Source organism: Anopheles ziemanni, chromosome 3 (genome assembly GCF_943734765.1).
Source record: "Anopheles ziemanni chromosome 3, idAnoZiCoDA_A2_x.2, whole genome shotgun sequence".
NCBI classification, from domain to species: Eukaryota; Metazoa; Arthropoda; class Insecta; order Diptera; family Culicidae; genus Anopheles; species Anopheles ziemanni.
This window is the reverse complement of record NC_080706.1, coordinates 73,864,482-73,882,756: the sequence shown is the minus strand read 5'-3', so window position 1 is coordinate 73,882,756 and position 18,275 is coordinate 73,864,482. Positions and strand designations below refer to the sequence as shown.

Genomic DNA, 18,275 nt, shown 5'->3' with positions numbered 1-18,275 from the left:
TTGAGGTAGAACGCCTTGAGAAAGTGAAAGTCAAAACACTCTAAATCTTGCTGTTTTGTTCCGCTTTTTTCAGCACGGGTCAGCATGTCGTAAGAATTACAAAGTGCATTTAATTAGGTTAAAAACTCATTAAATGTTAAAAACTCATTCGATAATGTAATGCAAATTAGCAACTTCAAAATTAATTTTAAGATCTCAGAACGAACTTTCAAGTTACAAAAATGTTTATATTGAGACTCCCTACAATTTGCTTTATATTTCAGTCATTTTGTTGATGACAGTTCATTTCCCTTTTATTGGTTAAAAGTACTCATTATAAGAATAAACAAGAAACGTTCACTCCCGAAGGCAAATAGCACAATTTAGTGTCTGAACTAAACCGGTAGCAAACAAAAACAATTTGCAAACCATTTAATATCTTTGAACGGTCTTAAACCCTTCGGCTATGTTTCGGAAATCCTGGAGTCTGTCGTAAACAATTTGCTGGAAAAGTGTCATCCATTGACAAATTCCCCGCCGCTCGGCGTGACAGTTTCACTCCGTCGTGTTTGTCGCTCGCTTGTCGTCTGTCTAATTTATTCCAATAAATTTGCCTAGCCTCGAGGAATCGGTCACCCTCGACATCGAGCGAACCCATCAACAACACGTACCCTCCATGGTGGTAAAAACCAAAAGGATGTGCTACTAAATGCTCCCGGGTAAGAAAGCAGCCCACTTCTAGGAAGGTTTAGCACTCGAAGCACTTTTCTTTTCGCTCAGAGTGAGGGCCATCATCAGGCAGCAGCAGCATCATCGTCAATATCATCATCAGGAACGTCTATCGTTAGTCAGCTCAGTGACGGCCGGATATTTATCTTCAATCATGATCCGGGCGAATTAATTATCTTCCGCTTGACAAATCATATCGACATTTTTATCTACCATCCGTTCGGACCACCCGCGGGCTTGATCTCATCGTCCGGCGACTGTTTTTCCCACCGACTCTTCCAAACCCTTCCCCTGAGACACCATTGAACATTGATTCGATGGTACGTAAGAAACTCAACGTTGTCTATTGCTTCCTTTTAGCATTCGGCCGAGAGCATGGAATGAGTTTCCGAAAACACAGCAACTTTCCCCGGAATCGGTCGGCATCTCGAGCAATGTAAAGGCAGGAGGGATGCAAATCGGGCACCCGTTTCGAGAAAGCCTTGCTCTCCATGACCTTGTCGAAAATGTCGAGAATATTGGAAAAGGTTTCACCGTAGTTTATGTTTTGCTCGGGTAAGCAGAAATGATCAATGTTTCAAACAAATTCGCCGGTGAAACAAAGCACGAAAAGGAAAGAAAAAAGAATCTGATCCATCGATGATGATGATGATGACGATGATCCTGATGGTGAAAGGGGAGCGGTCGGAATGAAAGAAACCCCGAAACGACATCAATACGCGGCCCATCACGGTTTTCGGGCCCGTGCGGCAAAACTCGGATGGAAAGATGTTCGAGAAAGAAATTACTACGGAAAGAAAGTTTCCCAATTTTTATCAACGAACTCACCCGGAGCGGAAAAGGGCGCGCCCGAAAGCAATTTTCCGAAGCTGTCCGCAGGCAAATCCAACAAAGGCCAAGCCCAACGGATCACCGGCGTTGGATTCGCACGGAGCGGCAGCTTCGTTCTCGGAAAATGGTTCGTCGGGCCGGTCGGGTTTAGTGGGGTGGAAAATCATAAACATCCTTCCCACCCGATGGATGACGGGAGCGCCGAAGATTTCCATCCGCAGCGCAACGCACCGGAACGGGAAACCTTCTCAGCCTCAGCCATCCCTGATGTACGTGAACAACTTTCAGCAAACAACCAAATTAAATTGAACCAACTTCATCGCCCCGGCGTCTGACCCGCCGTACCCGGTCTACGCTCGATAAATGAAACGCAATCGAGTGGCGAGAGGCTTAAGAAACTCGCCGCCACTTGGTTCTGGGAAGGATGTTTTTGTAAATTCAATTCCAAAACAAAAGATAGGATTTCTGCCCTTTCTACGAGCGCCTCCTTCGAGCGGCAAATAAATGATGTTGCTCTTGATAAGCGCAAGCCCTTTTTGCATTTATGCATCGAGTACGGCCCGAGGCTCCCGACCGCCCCCCCGACGCCCAACCTCCGAACAAATGATGATGAATTATGTTGCGCTGCAATCAACGCTAGGAAATGATTTATTCACTCGTCACCGGTGACGCGCTGGCCGTCTTCGCTCGACTGACAGGGCGGTCCGTGGCGCGGTGATGGCTTTCGATACCGCACGTCCTTTAACCACCCGTTGACAGTTTGCATAAATCATAAAATTACCTCCACCTGTGTTCCACGGGCCCCTCGGACCAACCGCATCCCGCGCGGGGTGGGGAGAAAATCGAATCATAAATCGTTCAACAAGATTCGTCAACAGGAGGAGAGAAAAAGAGAGACAGAGAAAGGGAACGGGAAACCCACTTTGACTGCAACGATCCAAACCTTGACGAAAAGGTGGACACACACACAAAAATAACAATAAAACGACACCCGATGCAGCCCGGAAAATCAAACCCACTGTGGAAGAAAACTTTCTACAAACTAGAAATGTTATTTCCGATTTACCTCTTTTTTATTTCGTTTTTATCCACCCCTTTTTACCGGCGGGTTGAGTGGTTGAAAGCTTTTGAGTTGGTTTTTTCTTCTACAATCGGATAGAGAAATCCTTTCCAGGCAAGCTTTTCAACTGGCCGTCATCGTCGTGGCCCGCCACGGACATTCCCAAGACCGCACGAAACCGCTAGAGCACCACCCGGACGGATGGGAAAGCGTGACTTCCCGGGAATGACGACGACGGGGACGACGTTTTCAGGAAAATTGGAAATGCAAAATTCCGCAAACTGTTAACAATTCCCAAACTGACCCCACGGCGGAGTAGTTCAGTGTTTGACATGCGACTTACGGTGTGTGTTTTGTTCGTTTTTTTATCCTCTCTGTTGTTAAATCTTCCATAGCACTTTATTTTCCCGCAGTATCTTTCTCATCCATTTTAAAACGGTTCCATCGAGAGGAGAAATACACTCCGACCGAGCAGAACAATCCATCAACCAACAAAAACGGATCGACTAAGCAAAACCAATACGCAACCAACTTTCGCTCTGCGCTGGACATTGCCGTTCATGCGAGCGACGTCGAGTTTCCCGGAGCTTGTTTAAAGTTTTTGCTCCTATGAATAATTCCCATTCCTTTTTTCATCGTCTTTGCTCATAAATTCGTCTGTCATTCGTGCCCTCGGGGTGGGAGTTGTTAGCAAAGCTGTTCCCATGAAATCATTCCTGCAGCGAAACCAGAAACTCCAGAATCGATTCTAACGAGCGGGGTCCTTTCCAGGCGATGGGATTTTGTACAACTGACCAACAAACGAAGGGACATATTCCCGAGAAGGTTAAGTGGTATTTTTTATTCAATCGAAAGAAAATATCGACTGAGGCAGTTCTTAGGGAACGTTATATTTTACTCAATAAGCAAATCGATATCATCTGATAACTTCTTCGTATTTTTTATCCAATTTTTATCAATTTGTGTAAGAAAACATTTAAAAATGATTTATAAAACTAGGATAAAGAGTAACAATTGCCATGCTCATAGCATACGTAAAAACGGAATCAATTTAAATATTAGAAAAAAGATACAAGTACACAAATTCTTGTAAGTTTTTTCAAACTAGCAGAAAAGGGTTGCTCTTTTAGATTTATATATGCTAGTGATAAAATCAATAAAATTATTTGGAACTAGAAAAGTTTACTTTAACTTCTAAGATCAACAAACAAACTCAACAAAAACACAGGTCGAAAAGGATAAGGATTTTACAAAGTGTAGTGTCATTTTAGAGCTGTTCTTGAAACAGTACTTAGAAAAAAGCAATTTTGTTGTCTAGCGATAAAAATGATGAGTTAACTAAACAACATTATACTTATGAAGATGAAACATATAATACGCACCAGACAAAAAATATTCGAAGGATTGCACTTACCACCGAGTGATAAATAATGATGTTACAACATGATGCACCTCAAAGTAAAAATTTGATTACCGAAAATCCGATTAAAATTATTCATTTGCATAATCTGATAGAAAGGAATTTCTTAGTAATTAAAGTCCATATTTAAAAGCCATGATTTTTTTGGGGTTTACTGTGACTCGAGGCATGGCGGCTGCAAACTATGGCGTTCTGTATCACTCACCTAGTTCAAGTGACTCACGATTTGTCGAAATTCTGGAGGACTGGTTAGACAGATTTCTAGATTTTGGCAAGCGTAATGTCTTGGTTGGGGACTTCAACATTGATTGGTTCAATGATGTGAGGTCCGAAAAATTGAAGAAACTTATGGACTCGGTGTGCCTGAAGCAGAAGGTTAGTGCAGCTACCCGTATTACGAACAATAGCAGGACATTGATTGACCATGTGTACTGCAACACAGACTCAATTAGCGTGGTAACAGATGCTTGTGCAAAAATATCTGATCATGAAACTTTGCTTTTAAACTTGAATGATGAACGTTTCAGGACAGTTCAAAAACAAGTTAAATGCTGGAATAGGTACTCTAAAGAGGGTCTTTGTCAGGCAGTCACTTTGGGTCTACAGAGGGAACCTACAAATTTCCATGAAGCTACAGATCTATTGAAGGATACACTAGAGAGTGCTATGAATAGTTTAGTTTATGAAAGGACCGTGGAGACTAGATACTCTGGCAGATGGTATACGTTGGCTCTGGAATGTCTAAAGCGGAAAAGAGACAAAGTGTACAAAAAATTTGTTCGGACTAATCTGGCTTCACATTGGTGTGAGTACACTAAGCTAAGAAACGAGTACAGTAGGTCTTTAAAAACTACTCGTGAGGAATACTTCAATAGGGAAATTAGCAAGCATCAGGGTAATAGTAGGGAACTTTGGAAACTTCTTAAAAGCATGTTGAAACCCGACGAGAATACAGCTTCATGTGTGAAATTCGATAATTTCGAGTCCGATGAGGCGGTGATCGCAGCAGGGTTCAACAACTTTTTTGTGAATAGCGTCACACTTGTTAACAGCAACATTCCGACGGTAGACGAACCAGTCGAGCTGAGACAAGTTGATGCTCCCAGGCATAGATTTTCTTTTCAACCAATAGACATGAGCAAGCTTAGGCAGATATGTTTTGACCTGACCAAAACGGCAGGAATAGGGAATGTAAATGCAAAAACTTTGCAGGATTGCTTTCATGTAGCGGGGGAGACGCTCCTGGATTTGATTAACCAATCGATGGAGAGGGGTGTTTTTCCGGAGACATGGAAGGAGTCATTGGTTGTACCTATTCCAAAGCTGACTGGAGCTATCAAAGCGGAAGAGTTCCGCCCCATCAACATGCTTCACACTGTCGAAAAGGTCCTGGAGGTTGTTATCAAAGACCAATTGGTGCAATACCTGGACCAGACCGGACTGCTGGCCCGGGAGCAGTCGGGATATCGGGAAGGACATTCCTGTGAAACTGCACTGAACCTGGTGCTTGCGAAGTGGAAGGGGTTGATGGACAGTAGACAGCCGGTGCTTGCAGTTTTCTTGGATCTAAAGCGGGCATTTGAAACAATATCGAGACCCTTGTTGCTCACAACACTTCGACGATTCGGTATTGAGGGGAAGGAACTCAGTTGGTTCAGCGATTATCTGACAGGTAGAACCCAGAGGACAATTTTCAAAAAATCTGTTTCAGATCCCATTGAAAACACCCTTGGGGTTCCACAAGGAAGTGTTCTTGGACCAATTTTGTTTATCATGTATATAAATGACATGAAGCAGGTCTTACGTTCCTGCGAGATAAATCTTTTTGCTGATGACACAGTAATATTTATATCGCGAAAGGACGTGAAACAGGCAGAGTCCCTTTTAAATGCAGACTTGGTGGCTCTGGATGGCTGGTTGAAATACAAGAAACTCGCATTAAACATTAGTAAAACACACTACATGGTGATGTCGAGGAGGGAGTGGATCGGCCAGCTTTCCATTGCCATCAACACGGAACCAATTGACCGAGTCTCCCAGGTGAAATATTTGGGAGTCATTCTTGACGACGGACTTACATTCAGTGCACATATTGATGGGGTCATCGCTAAGGTGGCAAAGAAGTGTGGGGTGATAAGTAGACTGGGGAACAACCTAAATTTTTTTGGGAAAGTTCACCTCTACAAATCCATTATCTCACCACATTTTGATTTTTGTCCATCAATATTGTTCCTCGGCAATCGGACACAGCTCAAAAGGTTGCAAAAAGTGCAAAATAGGGTAATGAGGTTAGTGTTGTGTTGTAGTCGGTACACGCCGTCTGCTGTTATGCTGGATGTTCTGCAATGGATGTCGGTAGAGCAGCGGATAGTGTATCAGACTATGATACTAATATTCAAACTCCTGAGGGGCTTGTTACCGGGGTACCTTGGAGAAAGAGTAGTTAGGGGTTCTGACGTTCACCGGTACAACACTCGAAGGGCTCATGATCCTAGAACGTCGAACTTTTCAACAGTATTTGCCAGAAATTCTTTGTTTTGTAAAGGTATACAATGGTATAACAGCATGCCTAGAGAGATTGCCGAGGCTGCAAACGTTCGCGAGTTCAAGCGCTTGTGTGCCGTGTACGTTAAGCAGGTTGTTAAGTAGCACCCAGTAGAATGTGCAATGTCTCGTAGTTGTCTATTGTGAAAATTTAATGTTTGTAAGCATCGCACTTGTCATCACGATCTCACAGATGATGATGATGAGATTTTTGTTTTGCAAATTTAAATGTAAATAAAAAAAAATGGAACAACATATCTTTGAGACACGCGCGCGTAAAAGTGGAAATTTGAAGTTGATCTTTCTGTAGGAACTGCATCAGTCGCTCTTGTGCAATCACGTGGCAGGCGCCTCGAATTCATCCATTGATGATATTTTCGACGTGACCAACTGTTTCGCGGATAAGGTTTGCTTAATTTGCCAATCCTGGAAAGTGGTAACTCCCCTCCATATGTTGGATAAGGGAGATACCGGCTACACGAATAGGAGAGAGCATTTTTTGGCCGTGCACTCCGGAGAGCGGTTCCACGACTCCTGTCTTATGGAAGTTGTGCTAACCGCTGTACGCAAGGAAAAGAGAGCTGACTGGTCTTTTTCGTGAAGGGTCACTTTGATCCCACCACTTCGTGATTTGCCTTGGATATTGCTTACAAATATCTTATGATAACTCCGCCATTCTCAAACCTGTGTTGGGGTAAGAGGTGGGACTCATCATCATCATCATTTAAAAGCTGCCTTCCGTAGCAAGCACAAAATTCTCGGAACGAGTCGTGCCCGGCACGGCAGTATTTTTGTTAATTTTAAAACATACTTCCATCAGGTATCACACTCATAACTGGAAAATTCGTCAAACCGTTCCTTTTCTTCTCAGCCATCATCTCTAGTAGTAATATAATAACTAATTTGAGCAGCACACTTTTCTCCGAACAATGGGTGACCTGAACAGGAGCTCCAACCATCAGCCGATGTACGATGGAAAGCGGACAACAAAAGCCAATGTTGGACAGCCCAAACCATCAACAACACCAACATCCGCGTAACAAAAGCCGACTCACGTTTCGGTGGAAAGCCGGCCCCCATTCCCATTCTCCAACGCAACCGGGACTGCCGGCATGCGCCATTTTGCAAAACGAACGCTCCACCGCGTTCCCGGTGAGTAGTTGCGAACAAAAAAGCAAATGGGTAAAAAATGAACCGTAAGGATTACCGGACTCAAGCAAACTTTCCGGCGGCGAAGGAAAGGTAACTTCGGACCTTCTGCAAAACAGGGCAAAGCAGAAATGCAGGTACAGCAAGAAAAAAATCGGCCACAACAATGACTTCACCAAGGTTCGATGGTGAAAGGAGGCCACGAAGGCACCGAAACCTATCGGCGTCATCAATGGCGCCATCAAACCGTGATGGAACTACGTGTTTAGGCTTACACCGGGGAGGATCTGTTCCGAGGTGTGCAAGGCGCTTCTGGATTAACTCCCCGGTTAGACTGATGTGGAGTGGAAAATGTTGTCGGTGGCGGATCTGCCGGATGACGCTTCATAAATCATCTCTCTCGCCAAAGGAGTTGCTGTGTGTGTGCTGTGCACAGTTCTTGTCGCTTGTTGTGTCCTTTTCACTTCCCATCCCTTCAGTGCGTGTCATATTTTCGTCAAAAGCTCTTCACATGAGAAATCATCGTTTGCCTACACTGGGTTTTGATCCATGGAAGAACACCACAGGCTGCGTTTCAAGAGAAGCCAAGGTGTGCAGCACGAGAAGACGGTCTGTGAAGACCATTAATCTGCTCGGGAAGGAACTTTTACGTCTCGTACAATACATGACACGCTGGTGATGATGAGATGACGTGTTATTTCCATTTCTTATGCTTTTTTATTTTAAAGAAGAATGCTGGCGAGAAGTGAAGATGATTAAAATTTGTCACTCATTACATTTTTGACCGCGTTGGTTTCGAAGCGATGGTGTAGTACACATTTGTATCCAATCAATTATTGAAATCCAATGGAGACATATGTTACTAAAATTATAGTGAAATAATATTTAATAGAAGTAGGAAAATATGACTAAGTAAAACTTTGTTTCGAGAAGAATTATTCGAATACATTATTTTTCAAACCACTTTTTCATTGAACATAATTTTTTCGATAAATTTTCTAAAGTTCAATGATTGTAAATACCTGTATAAAATATTAATCTTGCACTTAATAAAAACATAAATTTCCGCTGTCTTTGTTGTGTTTCGAACTAAAACGCTCACATCCTACAACTGATAAGTAACACAAAATTAACATTAAAAAACCGGTTTGAATCATCTCAAGTAGAGTTGTGTAAATCTGATTCAGATTCATGAATCTGAATGAATCTCTGTCTTATAAGACCCAAAGACACACCAAATGATGAAAAGTCACCAGCCAAAAATGGGTTGAGGAACCCCTTTTTTGTTTTTAATCGCATTGTCCATTGTTTCGAAAGATTCATTAAGCTTTGAAGATTCGAATTCGCAAATATTCATGAATCCATCTGAATGAATCTTAAGTGAAAGATTCATATGAATGAATCTCGCCAAAAGATTCATTAAGCACAACAGTAGAATCTCAAGCTTTGCGAATTGAGAGGCAATTAGAATTGCCCCGGTGTATGTTTAGTTTCCTTGGTGATCTTATACATCGTTGGCGATCATGTGTGGGAAACAATAATGAAACATTCTTGAGAAAAACGCCTATGATAGGCTGACGGAAGCGCCACACTTACACGAGCGATTGTGATCATGTATATGCAAATACATCTCCAACGCAAGCATTCATGACTCGCTAATACCGCAGTGCGCGATGATTGTTTGCAATAACCTGCGATTAGTAGCGTCTAACAGCTTCCCGTAGACGCTCGTTGAAAGATGGCCGCTCAGTATCGTGCCTTGCTGCTAGTGTTCCTAGCCGTCAGCAGTTGTAGGTATATATGAATTCGTGTATGGAACATGTTTTCCTGATTTCTTTGATCGTTTTCTAATTAGGTCAAGCGGACCTGGATCCAGTGTTCACCGATTTCGATGAAGAACTTCCGGCGAACACCATGATGCCAAACGAGCGCGAGACGATCGCGGGTAAGAGTGCTGGAGATTGTTGATACTGATAATATTAAAATTACCTCCACTCTCATAGACTGTCACTTGCGGTTCTACTGGCAAGGGGGAAGGGGCATAGTAGCGCCTGCGTTTGCCAAACCGGCATTCTTGACAGAGTTCGCTCATATTGGCGCGATCGGATGGACTGGAGCGGACGGGCAGATCGAGTGGGCCTGTGGTGGATCGCTGATCTGGAACAACTTCATCCTAACGGTCGCCCATTGCGCCGAGAACGATAAGTTGAGTTCGGTGTACAATGCTGACACCAGTTGTTTAACTTTCAACCCATTGCAGTAACGTCCAGCCCGATGTGGTTCGTTTCGGTGATCTGGATCTGTACAGTGCGAACGATGATACCTATGCGCAACAGCTGCGTATAGTGAAAATTATCCGTCATCCTCTTCATCGCTACAGCGCTAGGTACTACGACATTGCTCTGATGCAGCTGGAGCGAAACGTGACGTAAGAACTACATGATCGGGTTACAAAAGTTCGCGATCGAATCTAGTGATCGAATCAATGTTCCGCGTTCGCTAAATGCCTCACTGACTTTTATCTCACAGCGTCCATGAAACAGTGGCTCCGGCATGCCTTTGGTTCGACGAAGAGGTGCGCTTTACTGAGCTCGAATCAGCTGGCTGGGGTAGGACGGGCTTTGGTAAGTTGGTCGGGTAATTCCAATGGTGTTTACTTGTTTATATTGTACATCAAACATGCCAATCAGTGATTAAATCCATACAGATGAGTAGAAGAAATCGAGTTACAGTAGAGAGTCAAATTTGTGTAATAGATCTAAGCTCAGCTGTAGAGTTCCTGGTATGTTATTTTGACATTATTTTTTTGCTTTTTGGCTTTGGTGATATGAATGTCTAGTCTTACAGCATCATATAATTACTATAATGTACAGCGTTTTTGCATACTTCAACGGTCGAATAACGTCCCATGCGTGTCCTAGTTGCTTAACAGCATTACTTTAAAACTCTTGACTAAAGTGATTAATGTCGATCAACGTTCTCTCTTCATTGCAGGAGAGAAAAAGACGCCTATACTCCTGAAAGTCAATCTCAAACCAGTGAACAACACAAAGTGCACTGATCATTACAACCCCACATCCACCCGCGGTTTGCGGAACGGTCTCCACGAACATCACATCTGTGCCGGAGATGCCAAAATGGATACCTGCCCGGTAGTTTTAGGGTTATTTTAACACTGCTACGCTTTATCACTACGTCATGTTGTGGTTCATTTTCTTTCAGGGCGACTCGGGGGGTCCTCTGCAAGTGCGATTGCAGCACAACTACCGGGTAACGCCGTTCCTCGTTGGACTAACATCGTTCGGGTTACCCTGTGGACAGTCCCATCCGGGAGTGTACACGCGCGTTGCACACTTCCGCAACTGGATCGTGGAGACGCTGCAGCAGAACGGCGCACCGGAAGTGAGCGATGATCTGTTCGAGCCCCAATCCTGTGCACTACGCTATGTGGGATTGCGTCAGTTGGCGGTCTCCCGAGTGGTTGCCAATGAGTCCGGAGTGTTTGAAACGTTCGATATTTCACGGCAATATATTACCGAGGATTATATGGGCGAGATAGTACAACTAAGTTGGCCTGGGTCGACGGAGCTCGCGCGAAACAACTGCATGGGCGCCATCATAGATCATGACACAATTGTCACGCTAGCTGAATGCGCAACAAATGACGAGTAAGATAATGAAGATAATGAAAAGTTACCCGCTGTCGATATTTCACGAAATGGCTATTTCCAGCATTGCTCCATCGCAAGTAATACATCGCTTCCGGAAATCCTTCGATGTATTTGAAGAGCGTAGATACGATATCAAGGAGATTCATGTGCATCCTAACCATACCGATAGGTCGTATTACAACAACATAGCAGTGTTAAAGATCGATGGTTCAATTGACGAAATGCCAGCTTGCATCTGGAATTCACAACCACTTCACGACAATCAACTGGAATTGTTTGCAACTGGTCGAGCCGATCTAAACATATATCAATACGCTAATTATGTTGTGTTAGGTACAATAGAGTATTAAATGCATGTTAGCTTGAGTTATCACCATCCTCTCTTGCAGATCCGAGTATCATACGACTAACACCACGTGTATTCGCTTACGATAACGACAGCTGCTCGTTGGCAAAACAATACCTGGACCGGCTTGATCAAGGTCTGCTTGACCAGCACCTATGCTTCGGCAACGACCCATTCCTGGTGCCACAGGTTTGTGAACTCGCCGGTGGAGGTTCAATCCAGCGGAGTGTGAGCCGGTTGCGTCGCTTCTTTAAGTACGTCCAAGGGGTGAGCTTGTTCGGAAGAGACTGCGGCTTCGGGGAACCAGCAGTAGCCGTACGTCTGCAGGCTCACCTCGGTTGGCTCGAGTCGGTGTTGCTTCCCAACCGCTCACAGCAGCTGCAAGCCAAATCCACAGAAGATTCACTACTCTTTATTGATCCCGACCTGGAGCTGTTTGACCGATGCGACTTTCATGATGCATCCGTGGGGCTTTGTGTTCCTGTGGAGCGATGCAAGGGTGTTCGCAATCGTTTGCGGCGCAAACAGGGGCTCATCTTTTGCTCCAACGGCACGATTGTATGCTGTCCGCCCAACGATGTGATGGACGACAGCCAAATGGACGAGGGCTCGCAGCAGATAGAAAACTGCGAACAGCTGTACGGTTCGTTGCGCGAGAGAAACTTTAAAATACGATCCGAAGGTGCCGACCCATCGAAACCTCATCTGGTAATGAAACTTTGTTTCATGTATTTCGTGGATAAGTAATATTGTTGTCGTTTCTTCTTGCAGGCTGAGGTAACTTGGGTGGATATGCCAACGAAACAGGCGACTTTCCTATGCCTGGGATATCTAATCACGACCGATAGTGTACTTACGACTGCTATGTGTACGATGAAAAAGGATCGCAGGCCCAATCTAGTTCGCTTAGGCTACATTATGAGGCAGTTCGAAGACTCCACCCTTTATTCTGAACTCGAAAGTATACTGATACACCCCCAGTTTGACTCTAGCACCGGAGAGCACAATGTGGCGCTGCTCAAGCTTGCATACCCCATCATCCCCACACCGGGTGCCTTTCCCGGTTGTCTATGGCGTAACGAGACACACACGCCTCTGGCTTCATCTCTTCTTTCGATTGGTACGATTCGCTTACAGTGAGTGGTAGAGTGACAAACATAAGAATATCTGTTCTGACTTTCTTAGGTCCCAAGCAAGTGCTGCAAGAAATTGAAGTACATCCGCAGTACGCTACAGACTGTGAGCGAATTCTCGGACGCCTTCCGTACGGTGGTGAACAATGCATGCGCCCAAGCATGTATGACGCGATGCCCAGATGCACCACCTCGAATCCAGTGTACTGGCGCCGGGAAAACCCAGGAAAAGTTTCAGTCGAATACTTGGTAGGCCTGTTTAGTCACGGCAGCTGTGTAACTGATGGATACATTGTCAATACTCGCATTACGGCCTACCTTCCGTGGATTGTCGATAATGTGTGACAATTGGCGCATTTGACAGGACACCAAAATGGACACCATAACCGTAATAAATAAAATAGTTCAAATCCTGCTTTATAGTTGTTAACTGACTATCAAAAATATAAGAATAAATATATCTCCTAAACATAAAAATAAAAATAGCCTTCTTCTCTCTTGACAATGAGATAGTAAAACTATTCGACAAATTATTTGCCGAAGATTGATTGCAATCAGATGTCGATTGACAATCTCAGCATTACAGGGTAATTTTAGTTCAAAAGTGTTGAAATATTGAGATTACATGAACAAACCCTCAATGTGAAATCAAACGAATTGAATTCATAAAAAAACCGCGCGTTCATCATATATGTAAACACCAAAACTAGAATTCCCGATCGTAAAAACCAGTTCAACCAGAAAACAACACACGCAGAGATGTAACTTGAATTGAGCTTTTGAGAGGGCATGTTGGTATTTCCAGCTGAGAGAACAAGGTGCTTTGTTTTTTTTAACTGAAAGAGGTTAATTGGGATCGGGTCTATGTCATACCCAAACTTTATGATACGGTGAAGACGAAGAATTGCGATTATAATTAAAAAGTTTATAACCAGTTCAATGAATAGCATAAAACAATGTTGTGACGGTTTCGCTTCCTCTTAATCTAATGAGAAAAATCAGCAATTGAGATTCTAAAGCTATTGGAGCAGCCAGTTTGTTACTCTCGACGTGTTCCCACCACAGATGATTAAAAACAATGATAGAAAAACACAGCCAAGCGGCTTCCCCGTGTTTGGTTTGCAAACCGGTTGCGCCTCGGTGGTTAAAACCGCACACACACATGGTCGGCACGTCATCATCAGCGGTCAATTCGGAAAGTAAACGGCATAAGTTTTGTGAAGGCGAACGATGCGCTAAGGCGGCTGCATTGAAGTAGTACCTGTTCTGACGCCGACCAGCGATAATGGTGTACCGTGTGGTGCTGTTCGCGGCCTTCGCAGCGGTCGCGCTGTTAACGGAAAGTAAGGTCGTATCGGACGGATGGCGTTTTTGTGAGTTGGTTGGTTGATTTGTTGATTTTCGAAGGTGATGCCGTGCTGTACCCGGTTAGCCCTAACGCGGCTGTGGACGAAGAAGGCATGATGATGCCGTACGATCGAATATCGTTGGATGGTGAGTTAATTTTGTTGATATTAGTTTTTGCTATCTCTCAGCAAACACAACGTATCCAACAAACCTGTTCTAGTAATATTTGTCAACTCTGTTGCTTAATAATAATAGTGCTACAGCTTAATAATAATAATTAACAACAAATATGAGTAATGAACTAATAACAATAATTCCCTTCTTCTGTATTATATAACCCATGAAATGCAAAGACTGTCATATGCGCTATTGGAAGGAAGGAAACAGAGGATTGGTAGCACCGGCTTACGGTCAACCGGCGCTGTTGCGAGAGTTTGCACACATCGCCGCCATCGGTTGGACCAAAGAGGACGGTACGGTGGACTGGGCGTGCGGCGGATCGCTGATATGGGAGAACTATATTCTTACTGCAGCTCATTGCGCCGCAAACGATGAGTATGACACGGACTCCGATGGTGTGGGAGATAGTTCAGAGGCAATGTATGATTTTGTTGTTACCATTTCCTACCCATGCAGTGATGTTGCTCCCGATGTGGCACGAATGGGTGACCTGAACATCTACAGCGACGAGGATGACGACTACGCGCAGGAGAGGAAGATCGTAAAGATCATACGCCATGAGCAGCACCGGTTCAGCGCCCGCTACTACGATGTGGCGCTGTTGAAGCTAGATCAAAACATTATGTGAGTCACCTGGCAATGTTCCGTGGGATGCTTAAGTTGACGTATTTCGTTCCTTGTTAGCGTGCACGAGACCGTAGCTCCGGCGTGTCTCTGGTTGGACGACGAGGTACGGTTCCCCAAGCTGTTTTCGGCCGGCTGGGGAAGAACTGGATTCGGCGAGGGTAAAACTAACGTCCTGCTGAAGGTCGATCTGACGCCGATTAGCAACGAGAATTGTTCACAGTTCTATAAACCCGGTGACCGAGGACTACGCGCTGGGCTTCACGCGCACCATCTCTGTGCTGGGGACGAGAAGATGGACACATGCCCGGTAAGAACGAACAGCGTTCCTAAGATTTCAATATCGAGTTATTAATTTCTTTTCCTGTGCACACACGCTAGGGAGACTCGGGTGGACCGCTCCACGTGAAGTTGCTCCACAACGCCAAGATGAGTCCGTTCCTTGTCGGAGTCACATCGTTCGGGAAACCGTGCGGACAGGCGAACCCGGGGGTGTACGCTCGGGTTTCCGCTTTCGCCGATTGGATCATTGAAACGCTGCAGAAGGAGGGCGAAACGGAGGCCACGCCGGTACAATTCCAACCATGGGCCTGCGCCCTACGTTACGTGCATGTACGCGAGTACGAGGATGATGTGGTCGTCTCTCGGTCGAAAAACTATGAAGAATACAACTCGGACAAAGCACACCTTGTCCGCGGTGATAGCAGACATCGGGTCATGTTACAGTGGCCGAACTCTCTTCCGCCCGCACGGAACAATTGCTCCGGGACGCTGTTCGAGCGTGACGCGGTGGTAACATTGGCAGACTGTGCCACTCACATGGGGTAGGGTCGTAAGGTGCGCGTGTCATTTTTCAGATGATGAACTACATTTCCTTTTAGAGCCACCCCTTCGAGAGTGATCTTATCCAATGGAAAGTATCTGGAGGTAACTGAAACCATCGTGCATCCTAACTACACGCAAGCCGGGGGACGCTATTACAACAACATTGCAGTGTTGAAGCTAGTCGGAGCCGCATCTTTCATACCGGCATGCGTTTGGTACAACGACACCATACCAGATCCACAGTTTGAGGTGATCGGAAGTGGTCGATCGGATCTCGTCGGATACAATCGGGATGAACCAGTAACTTCATTCGGTTCGTTACAGTCCATTCTCTTTCGTTTTCAGTCTATCTTTTACCGAGTTTAATACTTCCCTCATGATCTTCAGATCCCACTGTTGTACCGATTTCGCCACGAGCAACCCTACGCTCGAACACCGACTGCCAGTTGGCTCGCCAGTATCGGGAGCAACTGTCCCGTGGCCTACAGAATGAGCACGTCTGCTTCCAGAACAAACCGTTTTTGGTTCCGCAGACGTGCAATCAGTTGTTCGGTGCACCGATCGAGCGGGAGATGTGGCGCTTCGGGCGGTACTTCAACTACGTATATGGATTCAACCTGTTCGGGCGAGATTGTGGCTTCGGGGAACCGGCCGTGGCCGTACGGCTGAACGCGCATCGACCGTGGCTTGAGTCGGTGATGCTGCCGAATATTCAGCGAGATCCAACCGGTAGCGCTAAGGACGCCAGCAGAGACGCGGTGATCTTTATCAATCCCGACCTGGAGCTGTCCGATCGTTGCAGTTACGCGGGCGGAGTGAATGGTGTCTGTGTGGAACAGGAACGTTGCCCAGGCATACGGCAGCGCATGGCCAGCAATCTGCCGGTAATGCTTTGTTCTAGTGGAACGGTCGTCTGCTGCCCGCAGGCGGACATCAAAAGGCCACCGACCCCTCTCGAGCAGGAGTTCAACGAGTGCGAGCAGCGCTATCGACACCTGCGAAAGCAACGTCAACAACGCTGGGACGGTTTGCAACCATTGAGTAGAAGATTGTCACACGTTGTAAGTCAAAACTCTGTTCCTCCTCTGTGGAGTATTCTCCAGAACAATAGACGCACGATTTTATGCCTTCTTTCCAGGTTGAACTGGGTTGGGAGAATGGACCGGAGATTTCATTCCGCTGCTATGGATACCTCATCAGCACGAAGGGTATCGTTGCTGCTGCGTCCTGTCTGATGGCGCAGGAAGTCTTTCCGGCTGTGGCTAGGCTAGGAGGACTGTACAGCCACTCACGGCCCGATGTCGCCATTATCCCGGTCGAGACCATCGCAATCCATCCGGAATTCAATCAAACCACCTTCATGAACAACATTGCCCTGGTGAAGCTTACGATGGCTGTGCAACCCACGGTCACGATGTTCCCGGGATGTGTTTGGCAGAACGTAACGCACACCCCGGTAGAGTTGGAATTGCATCGAACAGGTATTTAAAGCCTCTTGATTTCAAGTTCATCTGTGTTAACTTCCTAGACTCTGGCATTGCTTCTAATTTCGAACTCACTTTCACACACACAGCACAATCCGCTCCGATCTATCCGGTGTACCGTAGAGATTGCGACGCTCGGTTCGTTCGCCCATTCACCGATCCGCGCCAGATCTGCATGGTGCCCGGTGTGACGGGGCCAGAGGAACACTGCTACGCATCGGGCAGTCCGATCGTGTTTCAAAAGTACGACGAGAAGAACCTTTTCACCGAGTACCTGGTTAACATCTACAGTCACGGACAGTGCAACTCAACTGCGCTCCGTGTCGTGCATCGTGTCTCGATGTACATCGATTGGTTTAAGGAAGAGCTCGAGGACTAGTGATCTACCTTAACCCGATGGTCTTGATGTCATGTATACCAGCATATAGCAGCATTTTGGAAAATTATGAAGCATTTTTATCATAATAAAAATGAAACCTTCGAGAGATATCTAGTAGTAGTCTGTTCAGGACATGGGAAAGTTATTTATTCTTTTGAATTGAACTTCCTCAACAATGTAGAATCATGTGTACATACTGTTGAATTCCTTTGACTGTAGAATGAAAGCTCAATGTCCTAATATTAGAATATCCTCTTCTAAACTTTCTTTTAAAAGAAAATATTCTTATTCCAGGAACACTCTTCATTCATCTACCGATTGACAATCACGGATAAGATGCCAAAACTGCCACACCAACGGCGACTTAGACCTTTGCCTTATCCCACTCAAGTTCCTAATTTGTGGAGGAAAAACTTTCACAACCGTCCGAACAAACACCAACTACGCCGGTTGAACGCGGGAAGTACGACCGTGGGCTTCATAATGTAGCCAATTAATTATGATTATGAGATAAGCTGACTGAAGTTGGAAGATGGAAGATATCCATCGACGCACACTTTCGACCCGTGGCCGT

General features: G+C 45.2%; 2 protein-coding genes across 2 annotated transcripts; both read left to right on the top strand.

Moving 5' to 3' along the window:
• Window positions 1-9,450: 9,450 nt before the first annotated feature.
• LOC131285452 (uncharacterized) lies at window positions 9,451-13,207 on the top strand. Its single transcript, XM_058314308.1, has 11 exons — window positions 9,451-9,502; window positions 9,568-9,657; window positions 9,716-9,917; window positions 9,973-10,140; window positions 10,242-10,336; window positions 10,707-10,864; window positions 10,935-11,380; window positions 11,445-11,716; window positions 11,773-12,437; window positions 12,501-12,849; window positions 12,915-13,207. The coding sequence occupies exons 1-11, from the start codon at window positions 9,451-9,453 to the stop codon at window positions 13,205-13,207; spliced, it is 2,790 nt and encodes a 929-aa protein (XP_058170291.1).
• A 940-nt stretch (window positions 13,208-14,147) lies between these two features.
• On the top strand, window positions 14,148-17,701 carry LOC131285451 (uncharacterized). The gene is made up of 10 exons (XM_058314306.1): window positions 14,148-14,205; window positions 14,270-14,356; window positions 14,563-14,764; window positions 14,846-15,013; window positions 15,074-15,323; window positions 15,395-15,837; window positions 15,895-16,151; window positions 16,226-16,899; window positions 16,977-17,319; window positions 17,412-17,701. The coding sequence occupies exons 1-10, from the start codon at window positions 14,148-14,150 to the stop codon at window positions 17,699-17,701; spliced, it is 2,772 nt and encodes a 923-aa protein (XP_058170289.1).
• The last annotated feature ends 574 nt before the right edge of the window (window positions 17,702-18,275 follow it).